Below are 24918 nucleotides of genomic sequence, written 5' to 3'. Positions count from 1 at the left end.
ATGATCTAGAAGAGTTTTGGATTTCCTGTTTAGTGCTGATCAGGATCGCAACACTTACACAGTGAAACACTTTGACACAGTGACTTTGCAGTAAAGTGTGTACAGTATGAACAAATACACCAAATACTTTCACATTTAAAGATCATTGAAGTATAACTGAATACAAAAGTTTATTTATGGAATGTGTTCAGACCCTGTGCCAAGGCCGCAAAAAACAGAAAAAGGCGAGAGGTTGGACTTTAAAATAAAATACATTTATGAACTAAATCACAAACAAAATATGCACCGTTTCTGCCTTTTGTCTTTGCACCACTCCTTATTTTTTGGCTCATGATACAAAGGCAGATACAGGAACTGACGAATAAGGGTCAAAGCTCAATTTTATGCTCAGTATTTTTCAGGATATTTATTCTTATGATAAAGGAGATCTCAAATACAAATAAAATGACATGAACTCATTTTTGACCAAACATGATGTTATGACGTTGTGCCTTTGTGGGGTAGTCTGGCACTGGCATTAAAATGTGCATTTATACTTTTACAGGTGTTTTTACAGCTAAAAAGACCTTTAAAAACCTGCATCCTTTCTGTAAAAGGGACAGCCTCTCCACAGATCTGACTCTGTGTCTTAAATCCATGGAGTATTATGGAGTGTAATGCTGTTGAACATTCCTGTCAAAGAAATAACATCTCCATGGAGACAAGCACGTTGCCAGTAAAGTTCCACAGTGCACCATTAACAGCTAAATCAAGGTAAAATTCCAGCTCAGAATGTATTGATTTTGTGACAGATATTTGGAGTATTTGAACCAGTGTAGTTTATGAGAGGCTGAACTGTCTAAGAGCTTCATAATCCCATCAGATTAGGCAAAATCTTTTAATTAGATCTTCATTATCACTTTAAATCTAGTCTGGGATTAGAGGATGCTGTGAAACAGGCTAAAGGATTTCAGGATTACACATATTAACAAGTTCCATAAGAAAACATTCTAGTACTTTCACCTATGTAAAATCTATGTAAAATCTGTAGCTATAGTGGTACTTATTGTAGTTTATATATATTTATTTATTTTTTATATATAATAAGAAATGTATACAAAATTATATGTAAAATCACAACTTTTTTATTTAAAAATTGAGACAGAACAACTTAACCTGAGAAAGTTCATAATAGTGCAAAATACAGAACCACTTCACCAGTTTTGTAAATCTAACTCAAAACAGACCGTTGTTGTATTGAAAGTACAAAAAATTAAGATTAAAAATGCCACTTTTTAATGTTAAATTTGCATTGATTCAACACAAGACATTTCTGGAATATGTCATCTTCTCATTTCAGTGCAGTCCACACGATTGAAAACAGCATCTTCTAGAATCATTTCATATTTTTCCCCTTCATATCCAAATATTTAACCCGTAAACTTCAAAATTTACATTATTTTAAAAGAGATTTAAGATTGTGCTTTGTTTTACAGGTTTAAGCGGCTCCTGTGATCTTGAGCGTCCAGGCCCACAGGCAGGGCATCTGGTTTAAAGACAGAGTAGGCATGTGCACCTTTATTCCACTGGGTTTCACTGACTCCCATTTCAGAGCTCCGTACCCCAACAGCTCCACCTGCACCAGAGAAAACATGGAAAGAATGAATGAGACTTTATTTTATTTATTATATTATTTATTTATTACTTTATTTTGTTTATTATATATTACTTATTGACTTATTGTACTGAAAATGACTCTGTTATTTACTATGGATGTAATAATAACTGAAATATCGTGATATCGTATCATCAAAGTTCTCACAATAATATCGTGGACCAACACAATATATTGAGTTACAAGTCTTTTTGTTTAATTGAAGAGTTATTGAAGAGTTGTTACGGTGCAACAGTAGCTAAAAAAAAAAAAAAGACAGATGGAACTACATAGACCATGATCCTTTGCTCCATTTCAGTGCAGACTACAAGAAGAAATAACAGCTCTAAACTTCTTTAAGTCTTAGTTCTTTGGATTAGAGGAGGAAAAAGTAGCATGTTAACAGTTTGTAGCCTCCATAAAACATCACAATAAATATCATACTGTGAGATGTGTATTGTAAAAATATACTGTATTTTCTGCACTATAGGGCGCACTTAAAATCCTTTCATTTAATCGTAAAACGACTGTGCGCCTTATAATCCAGAGCGTCTTATATATGAATTTATTGTTGTGTCTTAGTACGACTTTAGTAAAGTACAAAGCCGCTCCACTTGCAGCATTACGGCTCCCATCGTCAGGAGCATCAGGAGTAATACAGACTGTGATTCCTTTTAAAATCAAACTGCACCTGAAAAGAGACACACTCACAACACCCACTTTAAACTCAAGACTGTTCTAAAGTGAAAGTGCGAGCTGCGTGGGAGCAGTGGATGAGAGAAGAAACACACATTCACCAAGACAGAGAGACAGCGCCGAGTCATTTACACCACGATCTGCCAACGGATCGTGGACGCCCGGGCTAAAGATCAGGATCAACTGTGGTCCGAGCTTTCACCAAGACCAGAATCATCACTGAACTGAACTCCAGGGAACAGTAACCACACTGACTCGGAGAATGACGAGAGGGATGTGGGTGTGCTGGACGCCAGAATCACCCAACTGTTTGAACTATTATGACTTATTGTGAATACATGAATAATTTAGCGTCTCAGACAGTATTTTTTTTACGTGTTACAATTGAACAAAGTTGAGAGTTATTGTGAACATGTTAAATAAAGTTTGACTGACTTATCTAACTGTTGTGTTTCTTTTAATGCGCCTTATAGTCCAGTGTGGTTTATATGTGAAAAAAGTTTGAAAATAGACCATTCAATGACAGTGCACCTTATAAACCAGAGCGACCTATAGTGCGTATAGTAACAAGAGATTTAGATATTGTTACATCCCTAATCATGAGCCTCACCACCATATCGTGAGCTTTCACACGATATCGCAATAAATATCGTACTGTGAGGTTCATACCGTGATGATATTGTATCGTGAGACTTGGATATTGTTACACCTCTTATATTTACACAGAATCATTCCTGTGATAGGTTTCATGAGTAGGCTTATGGAATCAGTTATAACCACTATTTATAGATTTAAAGATATGGCAATGGTGTCAACATATATTCAGATTTTATTCTTGATACTTTGCAGCTGGTGTGAAGCTAACTGGAAGCACTACTCTGCTTGAAGCTCTGTAGCTCAGCTTCAACTTTAATGAGATTTATTTGAACACAACCTGACCAGAAAGAACTTGTGTGGAACTACAGCAGATGAGAGGATCTGTGCGCTTAAATAAGTGTCTCACACAGAAAATGACAGTCACAAGCTCTCACCTTTTAGTTGAAAATCAAACACCTAAAAAGGACGAGAACACTCTTATTCTTGAGTTCTTAAAACTTTTTTGTCGCCTTTGCTAATGTGTCTATTGTGTCACCGTGGGAACTGCTGAACTTTCCGCCGTAGAGATGCATACAGAACACCCCCAGCGTGATGTCACTGCAAACTATGAACATCTTTGAATGAGGGAAAGGTCCTCACAAAATAATTTGAATCAGGAAGTAATCATTTGGCTCAAACATCCTGTTATATGCAACATTTTGAGGACTTTTTCCCCATTCACAAGATGTAGTATTATATTTTAAGTTGTTAATCACTATGGCAACACTATGGCAGCACTATGGCAAAGGTTTTCATCATTCTGAAACTCTGAAATGAATAAGATGCATTTGCGTGAATGTTCCAAAATGTGATGATGTCATAATTTGGGGCAGGGGCCTGTATAATTCTGTGTGAGGTTCACTGTTTCTGAAATGTTCTCATTATTTGTTTGGTTTAGCTCCATAAACTTGTCATAATATGAATCTTATGGTTTAAAATTCCTTTCAACTGACAACAATCACATCATTGGGGTTAAATAATGGCACCACTTTCTGAAGCTCTTGTACAGACTGTATATATAAATGGACATAGTTAAAGCAATGTGTTCCCATGTGGCTCTTCTGGCTCCTTCTGACTCTGGCTCCCACTGACTTACATTATAATATTGTGGCCCCTGTCTGTACCTGCTGCTATGAGCCTCGTCATTTTGGTCTTAAATGTTCATATTAACCCACTCTACATGATCCTGGTGTTTTTAATTTCACTTATTTTGTCCGCTAAAAAAGTCCTATTCCTAATATAGAGTCTGGCTCCAAATTCACCTCTGTAACTGTGAGCGTTGCGAGCTTCATTTGAGCTGAGCACTATGGGAGCCGTCACACTCGCTTAGTTCACTTCTTTATACAGTCTATGGATTATAATAAAAAATGTATTAATTTTTTTATTTATTTGAAAAGGGACAATGCACATTAATCAACGTCAAAACAATGTAAATGTGCCCGAGTTCGCTGATAAGAGCTAATTTGCAATCGGTAGTCCTTTTGCCAGATGTGAAAAAGGCATCCTAAAAGAAAATACACTTAAAAGTTACACATCAAAAATTACACAAATGTACAATAAGATTGCAAAAATACAATAAAAGTTTTAGTGTTCACACATTTGCATTTCTAAAAGTCACTTTTTAGCATTCTTTTTAAAAGCAGAGAATGAGGGAGATGTTCTGATGGCTTCAGGCACAGAGTTCCACTGATGGGACGCTCTGACGAAAGAGAAAACAGACTATTTTCCTATGAGGAATAATGTAATAATAAAAAATAATTCCACTTCTGTTTTTTTGTTTTTTTATGTTGACAGAGAAGGTAATGTAAGGTATAGTTTATTGATCCTTCATGTGGGAAATTCATTCTCTGCATGTTAAACATTAATATATATGAACCATAAACCAGGTCAACAAATCTGCAATCTCACAGTCTCCACCTGAGGATTCTGACCTGTCCCCAGCTCAGGTCAAACTACAGAAATTCTACAATGTGAAATGTCATGTGAACTCAGCCTATTCATCTCTTTCAAGGAAATGATTTCTTCCTGATTTGAAGGATTTTGTGAGGACCCTTCTCCATTGAAAACTTAGCTCATTTCAAATCTAAATATTATATTACTGTAACAAAGTAAAGTAAAGTACATCTGCGTGTCACATTTTTCAAATCAGGCAAGAATCCTGACGCCTGAAACCCATGAGCTGAGGTAACCTGATCACACCACAACAAAACCATTCTGTGAGGGATTTATAGAGACCAGTAGAGAAAAAGGTGCCTTGCTCATAGACACAGCGGCATACACAGAGCGGGTTAGATTCCCTTTCTCTCTCTCACCTGGGTCTGTCCCTCGGTGGGCACAGGTTCACCCAGGACCACGGCTCCAGAGTCAGGCCACTGCAGCAGAAAAGCAAACACGGCCTTCTCCTGTGGCTTACACGTGTACCTGTCCAAATACACACACACACACACACACACAGACACACAGACACACACACAGACACACACACACACACACTTCATTATTTCCATGGTAACAGAAGAGTTACAAAGTGAAATATTTGCAAATTGAATTAATATAGTAGAACTGGAAAGTCTGGTTTAAATCCTGGTTCTGTCCTGCTTCAGTCCACGTTAGTCCTGGTTCAGTCCTGGTTTAGTTCAGGTCTAGTCCTGGTCTACTCCTGGTCCAGTCCTGGTTCAGTCCTGCTTCAGTCCAGTTTCAGTCCTATTCAAATTCTGGTCCAGTCCCAATCCAGTCCCAATCCAGTCCTGGTCTAGTCCGAGTTCAATCCTGGTCTAGTCCTAATCCAGTCGTGGTCCAGTCCTGGTTTAGTCTTGGTTTAGTCTTGGTTTAGTCCTGGTAAAGTTCTGGTCTAGTCCTAGTTCAGTCCTGATCAAGTCCTAGTCTAGTTCTAGTTCAGCCCTGGTCCAGTCTTGGTCCAGTCCTGGTCGAGTCCTGATTTAGTCTTGGTTTAGTCCTGGTTCAGTCCTGGTTTAGTCTTGGTCCAGTCCCGGTTTAGTCCTAGTCCAGTCCTGTTCTGTTGCTGCTCTAGTCCTGGTTCAGTCCCACTCTAGTCCTGCTCTTGTCCTGGTCCAGTCCCGCTCTAGTCCTGGTCCAGTACCGCTCCAGTCGTGCTCTGGTCCTGGTCCAGTCCTGGTCCAGTCCCGGTTTAGTCCTGGTTTAGTCCTGGTTTAGTCCTGGTTTAGTCTTGGTTTAGTCTTGGTTTAGTCCTGGTCCAGTCCTGGTTTAGTCTTGGTTTAGTCCTGGTCCAGTCCTGGTTTAGTCTTGGTTTAGTCTTGTTATAGTCCTGGTCCAGTCCTGATCCAGTCCTGATGGTCCAGTCCTGCTGTAGTCCCGGTCCAGTACCATATGTTTGCAGTGGTGGAGTCGTTTTGTGCTCTCCAGGCTGAGCTGTTGTAGATTCCTTCTCCGTTGACCTTCAGCCACTGTCCCATCTGCCTCAGACGCTCCTCAAAGACGGGCGAGATCCTTCCATCGTGAGTGGGCCCGATGTTCATGAGCAGGTTTCCTCCGCACGAGACCGTTTCTACAAGAGACTGAGAGCAGGAGGAGGAGAAGAAATATGGAAAAGTTACAAATAGGAGATATATGAGAGAAGATTGTCCCAGGTCTGTCGGGATAACAATTGTTGATGTACAATATATCACTACAGAGAAATATAGTGATAATATTAAAACTACTTTATGCAACTGACACAATAACAATAAAGCAAGACAAGATAATCCAAGTAAACCATTTTGAACAGTCTCATTAAAAGGGCTGAGCTGTAACAAATAAATAACAGAATGAACCAAGAATCAGCCATAGAAGTGATTTATTCTCCCCTCTACAGCTCAAATCTTATCTCATATTAATTAAAAACAGCAAAAATCTATCCATTATTGCAAAGAAATTGTACAAATGATAAATACTGAGCTCCAATGTATACTTTGTATATACTGATCTATTCTTCACTTCTTCACTATATCTGAAGTCGATATAGTGATTATGGTGACAGTCCTAACCATCTTTAGTATGTTTAGTTTAGGTGTTTTTTTTAGTTGTTTTGTTTGATATTTATGAGAGAATATTTTAATTAGGAATGTTAGATAAATGGCTGAGCAGAAATAAACCATCCTCAATTTTTCAAAATTATCAAAAGAGTTTAAAAAGTCATGAAAAGGGAAAACTTATTGGAGCAAATGTTTTGCAGCATTGATAGCACAGACAGGATCTTCTTTCACACTGTTTTCTGACCTATTTCCACTCTGTTCCACCTTGTGATGTCATGTGGTAATATAGAAAGTGCTCCAGCGTATGTTTAAAATTCATACACTTTCACTATTAATTAATTAATTAATTAATTATTCATTGCATTTATGGCGCTATGCCTTTCAAGATACCCAAAGCACTTTACAATTCATTGTTCATTCACTCCACACATGGTGGTGATGAGCTAGTACTGTAGCCACAGCTGCCCGGGGCAGACTGACCAATCTGCTCCGACCACCACCATCACTCACACACACACCACTTTCATACCAGGCAATGTGGGTGAAGTGTCTTGCCTATGGATACAATGACCATTTTTTGCCACTGGTGCCTCCTGTGGCTCCTGATTTCCCAGTGTCTCCATCCAAGTCCTGACCAGGTCCTGCTGAGCTTCTGAGATCTGATGGGATCAGGCTTTGACAAGCCGCTATGGCCACTAGAATCATTTGGATTATTTCAGACCTGGAATTGCCAATCTCCACTAAACTTTACTAAGTTTTATGAATGAAACAAAATACAACTTTTGATCTGTTTTTGATGAGGTAACAACATTCTAACATAGTTTAAAGATCACAAGAGTCAAATTTGATTAATAAGGGAGTTTTAACATCAATAATATGCTCTTTCCGGTTCTGTTTAGCTTTAATTTCTGCTCATTAAGTCAAGTTCCATGTACTGGCAGAAACTGAATAATTTCACAAAAAATACTGTATGTATATTTGTGTACGTTTGTGTACTCACAGACACTAGTTCTTGAATAGTGAGGTAGTCCTTGAGTGGTGCGTTCCGCCTGTAGCCCCAGCTCTGTTTGTCGATGGTCATGCAGTTTTCCCACTTGTGTTTGAGCAGGTGCCCGGGCTGGTATCTGTCACTACACGTGTAGTAACCTCCGTGCTTGCAGATGGAACCAAACCCCCAGCGATCATTCGTCACCACTGTGTCTCGCACCGGACTGAGGAGGAGAGGAAGTAGAAGGTTTATCACATTTACTTTGGTAACTACACCGGAAGTTGAAATCACATGTTTCCAATTGTCTTCCTGGTTCGTGATGTAAGTGTGAATAGAGCCGATTGTCAGTGTCAGAGTCAGTTTAAATTTTTGGACCTTTGGTCATTCTTTCTTTGTTATTAAAGAACTTTAACAGCAGCCCTGTATTTTGGGTCGTCCCTCTGTTTCAACATGACCAACACTTGATTAGGACTGAACTTTTATTCATACAAAGCTGTTATTTGCAGGATCAGTAGCAATTGCATAACACATTTGGATCAAATTTGTATTAACATAACTGTGTTTTTTTGTGGGAAAATTGGCAGCTTAAGAAGCTTAAGAATCGATATCAGTACAGAAGCTGGATCAGTGCATCTCTAATGAGGATGCCAATCTCTCGTTACTGTAATAATAATAATTGATATTTTGATAAGGCCAAAGATACTGTACAAATACTTTTAGTCAGAAGTATAGCTTTACAGATTTTACTCCTAAAAACTGTGGCTAGTCATTTTTAGAAGACCCTGATTCCTCTATAGAAATGGGTCTTCTGCATTTGACCCAGTCTTCAGTGTCTCTGGGTTAGACCTGTCAGGAGCAGTGGGATCTATCTCCAGATCTTGGTCTAGTCTTGGTCAGGACTATGTTAGCTGGAGGATTTGACTTATGTGCATGTTTTGGGTTGATGGAGGAAATAGGAGTGCCCAGAGGAAACCCACCCAGACACACATACATATATACATTTCCCCTCGATACGATAAAGTGTACCTTAATTTACCGTATTTTTTGGACTATAAGGCACACCGGATTATAAGGTACAATATCAATAATGTTGAATTCTCTCATCTATTTTCATACATAAGGGGCACTGGATTATAAGGCGCAGTAAAGGTTGTATGGAGGATTTTTTTGGTTTCAAATTGTCAATGATTAATGATAATGAGCATTATAGAGGTGCAGTAGCCTTGTAATTATGATGACCAAAAAAAAAGAGAATAAAAATTCATCAACTCTGGACGTGGTGGGGACAGATAAACATTTGCCAATAGATAACGACACTGCCTCGTTATCTGTTAGCTGACAGGCTGTCAATCAATCTCCCTACGTTTCTAGCGTGACTGACTTGCCTGCGCGCCGCCGGTACGTGGTTTACGTACGCCTGTCACGCAGTCCACAGACGCAAGACGCACAGACGCTGTTTACTCCACCAACGCAACAGTTCTTAGCGGCTTTTTTGACTTATATCTTCCTCGCAGTTCGCACAAAGTTTGTTGCAATGGCAGACAAGAATCCAGGAGCAGTTAGCCGCAAAAGAAAGTCCGTTTTTGAGATTGCTGAAAGAAGAAGACAAGGGGAAAAGCAGCGAAGCCAAACTAAGGTGATTCTTGTAGATTCATTCCAGCGATGGCGCGAATGAAGCAGACGAAGAGTCTAAAGACTGACACACTGGTCGCCAAATTACTCCTGGACAGGTCACTTCTGCTTATTATGAAACCGTACTTTATTTCCAAGAGCTAGTCAAACGTTTTTCAGGACACGAAAGCGATATCCTATGTCTGAAAACGTAATTTTCAAGGCAAAGAAAGAGTCCGCTTGCTGCTGCGTGTTGTAGCTAGTTCATTCGCACAGAATCTTTGCGCACTCTTCTCTGCACCCTTTCCTGCTCCTCTCCCCGCTGCCCGTTCCCTCCGTTCCGCTCTTCCCCTGCTCCTCCTCACTTCTCCGGGCACGGAATCTCCGCGCACCGCTCCCCTCTCCTCTCTCCCCTCTCCTCTCCTCTCTCCCTGCTCCGCTCTTCTCCCTGCTCCTCACTTCTCGTCCGCGAACGAAATGTCTGCGCAGCCGCTCCCCCCGCTCCTCACTTCTCCGTCTTGCCTAACCAACACTGTAGTTAGTTGTTTACAAGTCATGTGCAGCTCACCGGCTGTAAACAAACCTGTTTCTGGCGTAAAGAGGAGGCGGGAGGAGGCGTTTCTACGTAGGAGCTGTAGGGGAGGGGGGGTGGTTTCACGCATGCGCAACATTTGAAAAAGGACAAACAGTCGCTGGATTTCTCGTTCCTTGGAAAATCCTCTATACAACCTTTAAGTGAAACAAAACAACCAACCAAACAAAACAAAACTTAAAGCCACATGGCTCATTTGCATAAACTATAAGCACTGAAAAAACAACTCCTCCTTGTGCGCTGACACGGCAGCTTGTGTCGGAACTAACTCCACAGGACTCCAGATGACAGTAGCTATAATGCTCGGACAATCCATCAACCGGTGCGGCTTCGTAGTTTACCAAAGTCATTTTTTTGACAGATTTTTGAACGCTGTGTACCACATAAAATCGGTTCAAGGTCAGTAAACACAACCAGAATTAATACATAAGGCGCACCAGATTATAAGGAGCACTGTAGATTTTTGAGAAAATGAAAGGATTTTAAGTGCGCCTTATTTATTTATTTATTCAATAATTTACCAGGTAAGTCAGTTGAGAAGAAATATTAGCTGTTATGAATTGAATTATGGGAGTGTGATATTCAGCTCCAGTCAAATGAAGCTCACCGATACTAGCGGTTACTGGAGTGAATTTGGAGCCAGGTCCATATTAGGAATAGGAATTTATTTACGGAGAAAACAGCAAAATAAAAAAAATAGGATCACATAGAGTGGGTTAATATGAACATTTATATAAACAGCCTATTCCCCCTCTCTGACCTGTCATTGTAGAGCCAGGCGAGGAACCCGGTGCTGTTCCAGTATTTGTCAGGTGCGTCTCCGTCTCCGTCCGACCACAGCACCTCTGGTTTGTATTTGCTCACCAGCTCGTACAGCTCGGGCAGAGTTTTGGTGGAGGGGAAGACGTTTGAGGTGAACTTATTCTCTTGGTCTATTAGAAACAGTGGGTTGAACCATTCGAAGAGGGAGTGGTAGAGCCCCAAACGCAGGTCACTGTGAGCTCTCACGGCCGTGGAGAGCTCGTCCACCAGGTCACGCTTCGGTCCAACGTCAACCGCATTCCAATTCCACGAGTTTTTAGACCCCCACAAAGTGAAACCTGGAAGATAAATTTCAAAACACAAATTTGACAGGATTTTAAAAGTGCATTGTGTAACTTTTCTGGTGGAGGGTACGCCACATGCTAGTCTCCATGTTGATGTACTAAACATGTTTATCCGGAAATGTTCCACAGTACAGCATTAAACTTCTCTATCTCCACGGAGGCACACAGGCTGAGGTACAGATCAGATCGGTCTTTAGAAAGATGTTATTGCTTGGCTTGGTATGTTCCACAGTATGGCATTACAAGTCTTTTCAGCTTTTGTTTCATTAGAGGTGATTTCATTGTTCAGAAATACTTTTAAAAACAACCATTCTCACGTCATTGGGCCCGCCTCTCCATTGATCTGATCTGTATCTTGGCCTGCTTGCCAAGGATCTGTCGCCTTGTGTTTTAAAACTTGTCCGTGGGACCATTAGTAGGTTTTGGCAGGTAGACCTCAGGCTACAGGCCGAGATGTATGACTTTATCAGATCTGCGATGGAGACAGGAGTCTGGTCATGTAGGGCCCTAAAGGTCAGCACCAGGATCTTGAAGTGAACACGAAAAAGAACAGGGAGCCAGCATTTTAAGATGGGACTGATATGCGCTCTTCTGCTGGTGAGGGTCAGAACCTTGCAGCAGAGTTTTGGACCACCTGCAGTCAGGTAAGTTCCTTCTTTCTCAGGCAGATCAACAGACTGACAATAGTTTAGTCTGGAGGACACAAATGCATGGATTACCATCTCCAACTCATCTTTGGAAATCATCATGCGAAGTTTAGATATGTTTCGCAATTGGAAAAAGCAGTTGAGTGAGTTGATTAGAGTAGTGTTCTAAAGACATCACATCAGCACAAAATACTACTAGATGTCTCAAGTTGTTTTTAGTTGAATTTCCCTGAACACCTCAGTGCTGTTTCAGGTTGGGTACAGCGCTTTCTGGAGCAACAATAAGAGTCTTGGTTTTGTCTGGGTTCAACTGAAGGCTGTTATCTCTTTAAGAAAAGTTCCCACTAGGAAAATTACTAACAATAAATATTTATCTTGAAAAGGTATAACTTTATCTATCATGTATTGAAGAGTAGGTTGTGTATAGAAATTATTATTTTCCAGTCAGTACCTTCGTGGTGTTTTGTTGTGAGCACGATGTATTTGGCTCCTGAGGCAGAGAAGATGTCCGTCCACTCATTGGCGTCGAAGAATTCAGCAGTGAAGAGAGGAGCAAAGTCCTGGTACGTGAAATCAGGAGGGTAATTCTTCTTCATAAAGTCCACATAGGCTGGATACTTTTTGTGCCAGTAACACCTACAAGGACATTCCAAAATATTGGTTTTAGAATAACAAAATACATGCACACACTTTACTTCAGTTTTTTTCTAACCATGTTGAAATTAAGTTCAAGTTTTGCATCGAGAACTATTTTGATTTTAAAGATGCATTGTGTAACTTTTCTGGTGGAGGGTTCATCAAATGCTTTTATCCATGGAGATGTTATTCCCTTGTCTGGAAGGTTTCACAGTATAGAATTAAACTTTCTATCACCATGGAGACCAAACCAGACCAAGTTACAGGTCAGATCTGTGGAGAGGCAACCCAGAATACCTGTATTTACAAATATTTTTGGTATGTATGAAGGTATTTTTGAGCTATAAAACAACTTAGTAGAGCTGTTTAATGTCACACTGTGGAACATTCCAATCAGAGCAATGACATATCCATAGAAACACGCAGGTCATGGATCTCCAACCAAAAACTTATACAATGTACCTCAAAATCAAAATAATATAATAATTCCTAATTTATTTGACTTTTTTTAGTTCTAACAATAATATTTTGCTCAGTTTTCAGCACTGAGTATTTGGAGATTTTTTCATTTACTACTTATTACTACTTCCATTATAAACTATAGATTAAAGTTTCTTAACAAAAGGAAAGTGACTGGGTTGAAACTGCATTTGGGTCCCGTGAAGTGGTAACGGAGGGAAACAGGGGCAGACTTTTGACATCAAATAGTTCTTATTCAGAAACTAGAGGAACTATTGAAATAAGTAAAGTATCAGAATGTAGGAAAGAGTTACACTCCAACAGGGTCAAGTTAAACCTGTGATATTCTTTCAAGTTGTTGACAAAAAATTTAAAAACTCATGTTGGTAACGGAGGGAATGAAATATGCAGCACTTTTTGGGCAATAAATCCAAACAGTGATAACTCTTGGTTCTCACTTCCATATCCTTAACAAACTGGTTTGAATATTTGCTTCATATAGTTTTCTACCATATGGTGCAAGATTAGGTTGAAAAACCTCTTACTTTTTGACTAATGAGATTTTTTATTAAGAAAGATCATGGTAACGGAGGGAAAAGTAACGGAGGGAAAATTGTGCAAACAAGTAGAAGGTGCAGGATTTTACATCATTTGTCAACTTTTTTCTTCTGAATACTTTAATATTACTTCAAAATGAAAGGAAACTATTTCTATAAAATATGTCAGTCCTTCCAAGTTAATTTTTATCATTTTAAATACTTTTTTTTGAAAATTCATGTACCTTCATCAACAGTTCAAAGATGGAATAACACAAGATATGATGAAATACATCCATTTATTTGACATGATTTGCAGGTCTTTGAAATTTGGGAAATAATTTTTGTTCCATGTTTCATACATGGTCTGTTTAAAACGTATGGAACTTTAGAACCAAAAATGGTACAGAAAAAAGGTCAACAGTTTCATAAACTAGAGTACATATGTATCTGTTCAATACATTTTTATATCAGATGCATTAACTTGAATTTTTGGCCTTGCTGTTTACTTCTGCTTGACCAGGCCCATTTAACACATTATTTGCCATGCCATGTTTTTGTTTTTCCCCTGACCCCTGAAACAGACCATTAAAGGTGCATTGTCTAATGTTTCTGGTGGAACTTTCATCTCCTGGTTATTTCTATTGATATGTAATTGGAGTGCTTGGAATGTTCAGCTCCAAAATACCTGGAAAAATTATGTTCCCAGTGTCTCCTATCTAAGTACTAACCAGACTGGACCCTACTGAGCTTCTGAGATGTGACGGGATCAAGCTTTCGCAAGCAGGTATGGCCACATAATAATAAAATAATAATTACATTGTGAAACAAGGGTGTAATTAAGGAAAATTGTTCTGCACTTGGCCCTAATGTGAGTCAGTATGGTCACATTTCTTTGTGTTTTTGTCATTTTTAAGCAGCTTTTCTGTATTTTACCTAAATAAATGACAATTTATGTCTCTCTTTACTGTTGGCAAGGATCAGATTGGTCAAAAATAGGGACACCTGTGACATTTCTTGTATAAAATTGGGAAAAATCACTGGTTTTGTATAAATCTGCGGGGACAGGGGACACAGGGCTCAAAACTGGGACTGTCCCAGGTAAATAGGGACGTCTGGTTACCCTAATCTTGTCCTGAATCCTGAAATATCTTAAACTAGAACTGAAGAAGCAGATTGGATGAGCTGCAAAATGTATTCGACCAAATTAACTTTTGTCCAGTTGACAAATTGAATTTCTCCTTTTGCCATGGATTCTACTTGGACGACTGAGGGATTATACACACAACGAAAAATAAAATTAATAAACCAAGTTATCTATAATTAAAAATAGCCTCTTATACTTCAATTCTGTGTAATAAGTCAATTATTATCAATGCACAAGCTGTTATAACTAATTGCAGATCATATTTGTGTCATTTCTCACCAAAACCACTCGCTGCCAAAGCTGGGCACGGAGAAGACTCCCCAGTGGATAAAAATACCAAACTTTGCCTGATCAAACCACGGAGGAAGAGGTCTGGAGTCAATGGAGTCCCAATTTGGTTCATATTTAGCTGCACAAGCCCCTAAAATCAACAAAAATACAGATATTAAAACTGCTGATGATGCCATGGCTGGTTAAAACACACGGAATCCAAAGTTTCCCGTGTGAGTGGGTTGTAAAGGCATCAAAATCACAAGATGAACGAGAATAAACAAGGAAGTAAACCAAAAGAAGGCGGTCGAAGGGGATTTTAGCACTTTTTTGACCTATCATAGAAATAGACGCTTGATATCTACACCTATACGCAAAGGCGGGGTTAAGAGCGATACATAAACCAGATCCATGCACATAACGCTTTGAATTCAACTCCGCACGACGCTACGTAACAAAACGAACGCACAAAAACAGATACGCATGCGCTGTAGAAACCTTCGGCTAATGTTTTGGTTTTGCAGCTAGCGTCCACATGAATGGCTACATCGACTGTCACTGTCATATCTCTTCTGGGGATTTTGACAAGGTTTAACAATAAATATAACATTAATAAAGCTTTGTTTAATTGTGTTTTATTAAAAGAAAAGTAACCGTTGCTTTTGTTCCTTGTTAGGACCTGGACGATGTGATTGACAGATCTAAAAAGGTAGGTTACCACTATATTATTTCCTTATTTAATACTAGAAAATGTGAAAGCGCATTTAAATTTGTGTGGTAACAAAATCCCATGTTATTTTTATGTTCCAGGCTGGATTATTAGCAATTTTAGCAGTATCTGAGCATTTTGGAGAGTTTGAGAAGATCATAGAGCTGTCAAAAAGGTGAAACAAGAGTAATATAATGTATGTTTTAGTTTTATTTAGTTTCATTTTAGTTAGAAATGTAATCACTTCTTTATTTTTTAGGTTTCCAGGTTTTATTTTTCCATGTTTGGGAGTTCATCCTGTCCAAGAGGTTTCACCAGAACAACAGAGAGGTGCAAATCCACAGGTAAGAATATAGTGTTAAACTAGAATCATATTTAACTGGACAAGTTTATACTGAGGAAGATTTCCTACTATTAGTTTACTGTTCTACATTATTAAAACAGGAATTGCTTATACTTATACAACCACCAATCACAAGCAAACACACATTGCAACAGATTTGCCTTGCTTAATGGCACAAGTATAGTATGTATGTATGTACAGTATGCATATACAGTGTTTAAATGTTATTACCCAAAGTTCCCACCTTACTTAAAAGAGTTTCTAATTCCATTAAGATCAGCATATAACTGACATCACACTGAAAAACTATTCTTTAATGTTCCTACCATAAAAAAAGAAAGATCCATCTGTTTAAGGCGTCAGTCTTCAGATACTTACAAACGTCCTGCTCCTGTTTTCCTTAAAAATGCACTTTTGTTTATGTAGTTGTAGTTGCTTTTTTCTTCAATAATTTACAAATATATTTGTGGGGATGATAAAATCAGAGAGATGTATATCTTAGGATCCTGTATTGTATAGTGTGAATCTTGTGTTGTGTTAGTCTTTTGTTTTGTTTTGATTTGTTCTTTCTTTTCTGTAAATGCTATTTTTGTTAATGTATTTAGGACCCCCTCTCAAACAAAGTGTTACATCTCAAGAGTCTTCCCTTATAAATAAATAAATATATAAATATATATATATTTTATATGTATATATATATATATATATATATATATATATATATATATATATATATATATATATATATATATATATATATATATATATATATATATATATATATATATATATATAGTCAGAACGCAAGCAGTAATGACAGCACAGGCAAACTTTTGGTGTTAGTGTGAGTGTTTCCCTGAACTGAGCTTACACATGTATGAAGAAAAGCTAATATTTTGGACTGTGTAATTCTAATTTTATAATTTTTAAACCAAAGTTGTTACTTATACAGTATGACTAGACGTAATCAGGCCTGTCGATAGAAATTTGGGGGTCCAGACCCGAAAGCCTCACATGGATCCCCCTCTAATGTAAATAAATAGGAAGAGGTCCAGTTCTGAGCCCCTCAAACCCTGGGGCCTAGGACAACAGACTCCTATGTTCCCCCCTCTCTCTCTACTGCCCTGGATGTAATAGCCAATAGGATTTATCAGCTCTCTTGAAATGGTCTTGTATTCTAGGGCACTAATGTTTGAAAGTTTATTTATCACTGTGTTGAACAAAGGATTTTAGCTTCACGTTACTAAATATTCATCAATTTTTAAAGGTGAAATGTAGAAGATTTTCATAACTAAATATAATCTAATAATATTTCTCTCTCTCTCAGGATCTGGATGCTGCTTTACCGATCATAGAAAAGTACAAAGACCAGCTCGTTGCCATTGGAGAGGTAGCAGTTTTGTTTATTTGTCTGTTGTTATTACCTTTTATTTCAGTCAAAGGGGAAGGGGAAGTGGGTTATTTTTGATTATTCTAATTTTGTAGATTTACTCTTTGTATTTTAGGTCGGTCTGGATTTCACTCCTCGTTTCGTGAGCAGAGATGAAGATAAAGAAAAACAGAGACAGGTCCTGATTAAACAAGTGGAGATCGCCAAACAGCTGGACCTACCAATGTAAGAGACAGGACGGCACAAGGCAAAAATATAAATTGAATTGTAAAACCCGCTGCAGGTGTAGTCTTGTGAGTGCAGTTTGAGTTAGATACACAGATATGGAATAGGTTTGAGAGCACCCCGTTTTTAAGAATTTCTTTAGTCCTTTATAACCCTAGATTTAAAGATGCACTGCGGAACTTTTCAGGCTGAAGATGCTATTGTTTTACCTGTAATATTCCACAGTGTGGTATTAAATGTATACAGGATGCATTTGTTAAATTATGGGTGTTTTTCTATCCCGGTGGTGTCTCCTGCTTGTTTCTATTTAGATTGAAAAGTTTAATGCCATACTTTGGAATTAGAGATAAAGCAATAATAGTAACTGTAATAATTAGCGAGCCCTCTGCCAGAAAAGTTACACAGTGCTGTTTTCAAGTTGAGCTGTTCACTCCCAAAAAGAAGTCATTTTGTGTCTTGGAATATGCAAAAGTTGTAAAAACTTCACCAACTGGTAAACAAATTTGGACTTTGTACCAACAATTTTAAGAGGAAGGATCTTATGCAGGACTAAAGGATCTGGCACCAACATCATCATCAGAAGAGAAGGTCGAGCAAGTTTGTGAAAAACTCTTGCGAAGCCCCAAGAAGTGTGTAAGGAGAACAAGTTGAGAAACCCAGATTCCTTGAATCACGGTTTGGCGTACCAGATCCTTTAGCCCTGCTTAATCAGACTTCCTCTTTACATTTTTGGTCCCAAGTCCAAATTTGTTTACCAGTTGGTAAAGTTTTTCCAAATGTTGCATTGAAGCTGCACAGTCTTGGGTGAATATGTGCAGCAGATTCTAAGACACAAAATGACTTCTCTTTGGGAGTGAATGGCTCAACCTGAAAACAGAACAACAAAAAAACATTAAATATAAAATATGATTTGTTTTTGTACATTCTGTGAAAACTTGAGGTTATATCAACAAGAATTGCTAAAATTACTGACCTGTGAAATGATGTCAAATTTTTGGGACACCCTGTACATTGTTAAATTGTTACAAAAATACAGTACTACAATAAAAATTATAATTTCTTTTACAAACTAGAAACGTCCACTCTCGATCGGCAGGAAGACCCACCATCCACCTCCTCAAAGAGCTCGGTAAGAAATCTACTAAGGCAATTAAATAGTAAAACTTTGCCCAAAACAATGTATACATGTTAAAACTATGTCTGTCTAAAATATTTTCAGGAGTGGAGAGAGCTCTGCTTCATGCCTTCGATGGGAAACCGTCTGTAGCGATGGAGGGAGTAAAGGCTGGATACTTCTTCTCCATCCCTCCTTCTATAATCCGCAGTGAACAGGTAAAACTGTCCAAGGGAGACAGAGATAAAGGGCCCTGATCTATGTTCTAATGTAGTTTCCTCATCACAAACAGACCGGGAGTTGTGTTTTGTTTCATTCACACAAGTTTAACACATAAAACTCTGTGTATTTATGCTGAGTTCTTCTCTCAAAAAGAAAACTCTGTGCTCCAGTGTGTTTTTAAACTCCATACGCCTTCACTAGAATCAGTTGGATCATTTCACGCCTGGAATTGTCAATCTCTGCTGAAATAAAGGTAAAAGGAACTTGAAAACTACTGCTTCATGACATCACAAAGTGGAACTGAGTGTTTTGAGCTTTGGGGATGTACTCAAACATGTGCGAATGAAACAAACCACAACTCCAGGTCTGTTTTTGAGGAGGGAACAACATTATAATTTGGCGTAAACTTCACTAAGGTTAATTTTACATAATATAGGACCTTTATTATCAACATTTTTTGGTCATAATGTTGAATTTGTTGTTGGTGGTTGGATTTTCACACTCTCTGTTAATGACTGAATGAATGTTTATTTTTCTCTCTATTTTTCTCTAAGAAGCAGAAACTGGTGAAGCAGCTTCCTCTGGAGAATATTTGCCTGGAGACGGACTCACCTGCACTGGGCCCAGAAAAACAGGTTTGACTTTGATTCATTTGCTCTACTGAAATTGAAAGAAACATTGCAAAAAAGAAAGTTATTATTTCCTATATGTCCACCAGATGGCGCCAGACTACACACTATTTGCCTTCTTTGCTCAACTATTAAAAACTTAATAATGTAAAGTGATACTAAATTATTATAGGATACAAATGAACTACAATCTTTAGATTTTGCCATTTTTTTGGTCATTGACTTTTGAATTTGAAGTGATACAGACTGAAAATTCTTTGTTTTATGAACATCTGACTTAGTTTAATGTGTATAGACAATCATGAGTTATACATTGACCAAATAAAAGTAAATGAAAAATTAAAAAGTAACCAAAATCAATGTTATTTTGACCTAAATCATATACAGCTCTGGGAAAAAATAAGAGACCACTGCAAAATTATTACTTTCTCTGATTTTACTACTTATAGGTATGTGTTTGAGTAAAATTAACATTTTTGTTTCATTCTATAAACTACTGACAACATTTCTCACAAATTTCAAATAAAAATATTATCATTTTGAGCATTTATTTGCAGAAAATGACAAATGGTCAAAAGAACAAAAAAGATGCAATGGTTTCAGATCTCAAACAATGCAAAGAAAAGAAGATCATATTCATTTTAAAACAACACAATACTAATGTTTTAACTTAGGAAGAGTTCAGAAATCAATATTTGGTGGAATAACCCTGATGACCGTTCATCTTCCTCTTGATCACGTTCCAGAGGTTTTCAGTGGAGTTCAGGTCTGGAGATTGGGCTGGACATGACAAGGTCTTGATCTGGTGGTCCTTCATCCACACCTTAATTGACAGAGCTGTGTGGCATTTGAGCATTGTCCTGCTGGAAAAAACTGTCCTCAGAGTTGAGGAACATTGTCAGAGCAGAAGGAAGCAAGGTCTCTTATTTTTTTCCAGAGCTGTATAGATCCCTCACAATGTGAATAGGCACAATGATCACGTTTTTACGTAATATGTGTTAAACAACAAAATAACTCTGCAACTTAGACCTTTATAAACATGTTTAGTATTAGTGTATCATGTCTGTCTTCAGGCTTTTCTCAGATGTAAAGTTCTCAGAGGTGTTTAAAATGTGGGTAGCACTCACACCTCACAGTAAGAAGCCTGGGTGGGTTTCCTGTGGGCATTCCTGTTTCCCCCATCAACCCAAAACATGCACAATGAGTCAAACCCTCCAGCTCATGTTGTCCTCAATAAGAATTTCCTCACAATGGATTAACAAAGGTCTTATATCACGAGTTGACTCTTGTGAGCTTTAAGCCATGTTCTAATGTTGTTATCTCCTCAAAACCTGACCTGGAGATGTGTTTTGTTTCATTCACACATTTGAGTAACCCTCTATTAGTTTAGGTTGAGTTACTTATTTTATTCATACCCGTAGGTAAATTTCTTTTGCAGATTTGAGAGGCAGATCCCACATTTCACATTTTATTCATCTATATTATGTACAATAAACACATATAAAAACACAATTACAAATAAAGTGTTACAGAGCTCCAGTGCAGAAAGGCTTTGTTCCATAAATAATTCATTCAATTCATCCATCATACTTGGCTAAGATCACAATAAATATTAAACGTACTAAAATCAATAGATAAATAGATTATAATGTATTCATAAGTATGACAGCAGCTGGAACAAAGCTCCTTAAAACAATTCATTCTAGATCTAGGGAAGCAGCTGAAACTCTGAGTTTAGTGGATGTTGCACGTCTTGTAGAATCCTCTGGGACGTCCTCTGTAAGTGTCTTGAGTGCAGAGAGTCCAGGCGGCTCTGAGGAGGGACAATCACCTCACTCACCCATTTAACCAACTGATTCAGGGAGCTCTTGTTTTTAGCAGAGATGCTCCCAAACCATAGTCAGGCTGACCCCACCTAGTGCCTCTGCTTAATTTCATTTCTCTCCAGTGACTAGGTCAGGAATCAAAATACACTAAACGGTTCACAAAACCCCCGGAAGTACAAGTCCAGGCACCAGCCAATCAGAGAAGAGACAGACATTCTGTATTGGCAACTACTCCCAAGATCGAGGATTTAAAGCCGAACAAAGAGAATGTTTGGTGAATTTTATCAAGGGGAAAGACGTTATTGTCCTTCTTCCTATGGGATTTAGGAAAAGCTTCATATACCAGTTAACCCCGTTAGTCACGCATTGCATACGTCACGACCAAATAACAAGGATTGGTTGAATGATAAAAAGTACTCACCTTCTGTCAGGCGAACAAATTCTAACACTGTGAGGTCAAACCGGCTGATGAATCAGGCTACCCAAACCATAAGACCAATGAAAAAGTTCAAACTGATTCCATAAACATTTTATTGACCAGTGTCGTCATGGTTTATCTACATGGTAGAAGGATAATTTCCTCAGACAATGAAGGCGCTGGTGCCTCTTTTACACACAACACTACAATTATCGTCAAAGCTCAATTTAGAATGAAAGACTGTGCCAAGATACTTACAGGAGTCTACACACCCATTCTTCTTCTTATTATTATTAGTAGTAGTAGTAGTCTGTCTACATCTCCAATGCTCAAAATGCTCTGTTCCACTTTGTGATGTTATGTAGTGGTAGTTTTCAACAGCTCCTTTTTACCGTTCTACCGTCAGTAGAGATGGTAATTCCAGGGCTGAAATGATCCAAATGATTGTAGTGAAGGTGTGTGGAGTTTAAAAACAGTCATCACAAGGTGGAACACAGTGTTTTCTGTTTTCCTTAATATACAGGTTTTGTGAATGAAACAAAACACAACTCCAGGTCTGTTTGCGATGAGGAAACATTATAACAAAATCAGAAAATAGTTTAATATGAGCCCTTTGACCTTTGTCGTTGCAGGTGAGGAACGAGCCACAGAACATCAGAGTGTCGGCCGAGTACGTGGCGAAAGTGAAGGGAGTTTCTCTGGAGCGAGTGATGGAGGCGACCACTCAAAACGCACTCAGACTCTTCCCCAAACTCAAAACCAAAATAAGACTTTAAAGATGCACTGGGTAACTTTTTGATTGGATCCGTCACCCGCTTGTTTCTATGGAGATGTCATTGTTCTACCTGGAATGTTCCACAGTGTGACATTAAACAGCACTACCTTACATTTATTCAATCACAGGTGCTTTTAGAGCTCGGAAACACCTAAAAAAAAAAAAAAAAAGAGTGAGCGGGGTCGCCTCTCCACAGATCTGACCTGTAACTTGGTCTGATTTGGATAACGTGAAGATAGAAAGATTTAATGCCATACTGTCAGTGTTGGGACAGTTACTTTTAAAATGTATTCCCCTACAGATTACAGATTACATACCCCAAAATGTAGTTTGTAACGGAATCCATTAAGTTACTTGAGGTGAGTAACGTAATCTGAATACTTTGGATTACTTGGTTTACTGTAGAGAAGCAAAGACTAGGAAGTCTTCACATAAGATGTTTTGTCTGCAAAAAGACAATAAAAAGCCCAGACTTTACTGAACCAAATTAAAAATATTATTAATAGAAGAGGAGGCAGCATGGTTTAGCCCTGTTAAATCCTGTTTGAGACATAGTTTAGACCTGGTTTTAGTCCTGGTTTTAGACCTGGTTTAGACCTGGTTTAGTCCTAGTTTAGACCTTGTTTAGACCTGGTTTGGACCTGGGTTTAGACCGGGTTTAGATTGGATTTAGTCCTGTTTTAGTCCTGGTTTAGCCCTAGTTTAGACCTTGTTTAGACCTGGTTTTAGACCTGGTTTTAGACCTGGTTTTAGACCTGGTTTAGTGTCCGGCAATGAGTGGAATTACCGGGAGAAAAAAAAGGGATATAGCCCAAAATGTGAAAACAAAATACGGTCATGTAATCCATTTATTTCAACCAAGTAACTGTAATCTAATGACCACTCACTTAAACAGTAACTGTAACTGAATACAGTTACTCATAATTTGTACTCTGATTACATAACTCTGGTACACATTATCCATTACTCCCTAACACTGCATACTGTGAAACATTCCAGTGAAAGCAACATCTCCATGGACAAAAACATCTGACGGAGCCCCCACCAGAAAAGTTACACAGTGCAGCTTAAACATGAGCGTCCACAAGGAAACAGCCACTGGAATATCACCATTATTAACCAAATGTCTTAAACATGTGTGTATATAAAATGTAAAGATAATTTGGAGGTTGTTAATAAATGATGTAAAATACAGTGACCTGGAATATTATTTACAAGGTGTTTCAGGTGCTAATAGTTCTTCCAGCTGTAACTATTACGGCAACTCTTCTCAAATTTCATGATCTGATTTTTGGATCATAATTGTGATACAAATTCTTCTTATTATTAGATTTTTTGGCTATTTAAAGTTTCACTGTGTAATGTTTTAGACTAAAATAACATTATTTTTCAATTTGGATGTTTTTACTGATCTGAAAAGCATGTGTTCTTATTGTGAGCAGACATGCCCACAAACCTGACTCTTACTTGGCCCGGAGAAGCTTGTTTCCATGGAAATATTGTTCTTTTGGCTATAAGGTTCCACAGTATTGTATTAGGCTTAGACCTATTATTAGACATTTTATTGACCCACAAGAGAAATGATTTTGACACAGTAGCTCATACATCACAATATAATATAATAACAAAGAGAAACAATATAAAAGGTAATAATTCCAAATGATAAATGACAAATAAGACATAAATATGTAAATGTAAATGTACAAGTCAAAATAAAATAGATAAGTAATAAAACATAAAATCAATCAAAATAAAATCTCCTCTGTCCTTCTATAGTCAGTGCATGGGTTGTTGTACAGTTGTAGGGAGTATTATATGTCCCTCTATAGTCTGGTGCAGTGGGTGAATTGTTATACAGTTGTAGGGAGTATTATCTGTCCCTCTATAGCAGGGGTGTCAAACTCATTTTGGTCCGGGGGCCGTATCCAAACTACTTTGATCCCAAATGGGCCAGATCAGAAAACTCATGTCATATAAACCCCAAAAATAACAATAAGTTCAAATATTTGTGCAGAGAAACACAAATCTATTACAGAAATCTTTTTTAATTGATGAACTCTTTCTTTTACAAAATATTATAATATTATGAACAACCTGAAACTTTAAGAAAAATTCTATTTCAACACAATGTTTTAACACTGACTTGTATGCAAATAGGAATAAATCAATTTTTCTTGGAAAATCCTGCACTCAGCATCCACTTTTCTTATTTTTGACATTTTGCTGATGAGGGTCACGGTCAACAGTCAAAAAGGATTGTTTGGAAAGAGCCAAGTGTTCTTTTGTGCTGCTCTGGTGGGAGGGGCCACGCACAGAGG

The 24918-nt window shown here is 38.0% G+C and overlaps 2 protein-coding genes across 3 annotated transcripts; one reads left to right on the top strand and one right to left on the bottom strand.

The window, feature by feature from the left end:
* Positions 1–1101: 1101 nt before the first annotated feature.
* On the bottom strand, positions 1102–15246 carry fuca2 (alpha-L-fucosidase 2). Its single transcript, XM_020931720.2, has 7 exons — positions 14959–15246; positions 12353–12537; positions 10909–11248; positions 7958–8168; positions 6311–6501; positions 5278–5386; positions 1102–1615 (listed from the first exon to the last, which is right to left on the bottom strand). Exons 1-7 carry the CDS (start codon positions 15144–15146, stop codon positions 1478–1480), a joined length of 1362 nt encoding a protein of 453 aa, XP_020787379.2. The 5' UTR covers positions 15147–15246; the 3' UTR covers positions 1102–1477.
* A 173-nt stretch (positions 15247–15419) lies between these two features.
* Positions 15420–23794, top strand: LOC110166487 (putative deoxyribonuclease TATDN3). 2 transcript variants are annotated; one of them, XM_020931732.2, is made up of 10 exons: positions 15420–15538; positions 15626–15658; positions 15760–15833; positions 15918–16002; positions 17329–17391; positions 17507–17616; positions 18690–18745; positions 18836–18948; positions 19510–19587; positions 22458–23794. In XM_020931732.2, the coding sequence occupies exons 1-10, from the start codon at positions 15485–15487 to the stop codon at positions 22599–22601; spliced, it is 810 nt and encodes a 269-aa protein (XP_020787391.1). In that variant the 5' UTR covers positions 15420–15484; the 3' UTR covers positions 22602–23794. The 2 variants fall into 2 exon arrangements, with proteins under 2 accessions (XP_020787391.1, XP_020787390.1); XM_020931731.2 differs by having other exon boundaries at positions 19507–19587.
* The last annotated feature ends 1124 nt before the right edge of the window (positions 23795–24918 follow it).

Source organism: Boleophthalmus pectinirostris, unplaced genomic scaffold (assembly GCF_026225935.1).
Source record: "Boleophthalmus pectinirostris isolate CB_2022bp ecotype Guang Dong unplaced genomic scaffold, ASM2622593v1 HiC_scaffold_10, whole genome shotgun sequence".
Taxonomy (NCBI): Eukaryota; Metazoa; Chordata; class Actinopteri; order Gobiiformes; family Gobiidae; genus Boleophthalmus; species Boleophthalmus pectinirostris.
Note: the sequence above shows the minus strand (reverse complement) of the source record. Positions and strands in the feature narration are given on the sequence as shown.

What these genes read in the sequence shown, in the direction of transcription:
- LOC110166487 (XM_020931731.2), top strand. Translation starts at nt 15,485, where the DNA reads ATGAATGGCTACATCGACTGTCACTGTCATATCTCTTCTGGGGATTTT. An exon ending in AAACAGCTGGACCTACCAAT is followed by an intron (nt 17,617 to 18,689) that starts GTAAGAGACAGG and finishes TTTACAAACTAG; the next exon opens with AAACGTCCACTCTCGATCGG. An exon ending in CTATAATCCGCAGTGAACAG is followed by an intron (nt 18,949 to 19,506) that starts GTAAAACTGTCC and finishes TTTTTCTCTAAG; the next exon opens with AAGCAGAAACTGGTGAAGCA.
- fuca2 (XM_020931720.2), bottom strand. Translation starts at nt 15,146, where the DNA reads ATGGCATCATCAGCAGTTTTAATATCTGTATTTTTGTTGATTTTAGGG. An exon ending in TTTGGCAGCGAGTGGTTTTG is followed by an intron (nt 12,538 to 14,958) that starts GTGAGAAATGAC and finishes ATGTCCTTGTAG; the next exon opens with GTGTTACTGGCACAAAAAGT. An exon ending in CCACCGAGGGACAGACCCAG is followed by an intron (nt 1,616 to 5,277) that starts GTGAGAGAGAGA and finishes TCTCTGGTGCAG; the next exon opens with GTGGAGCTGTTGGGGTACGG.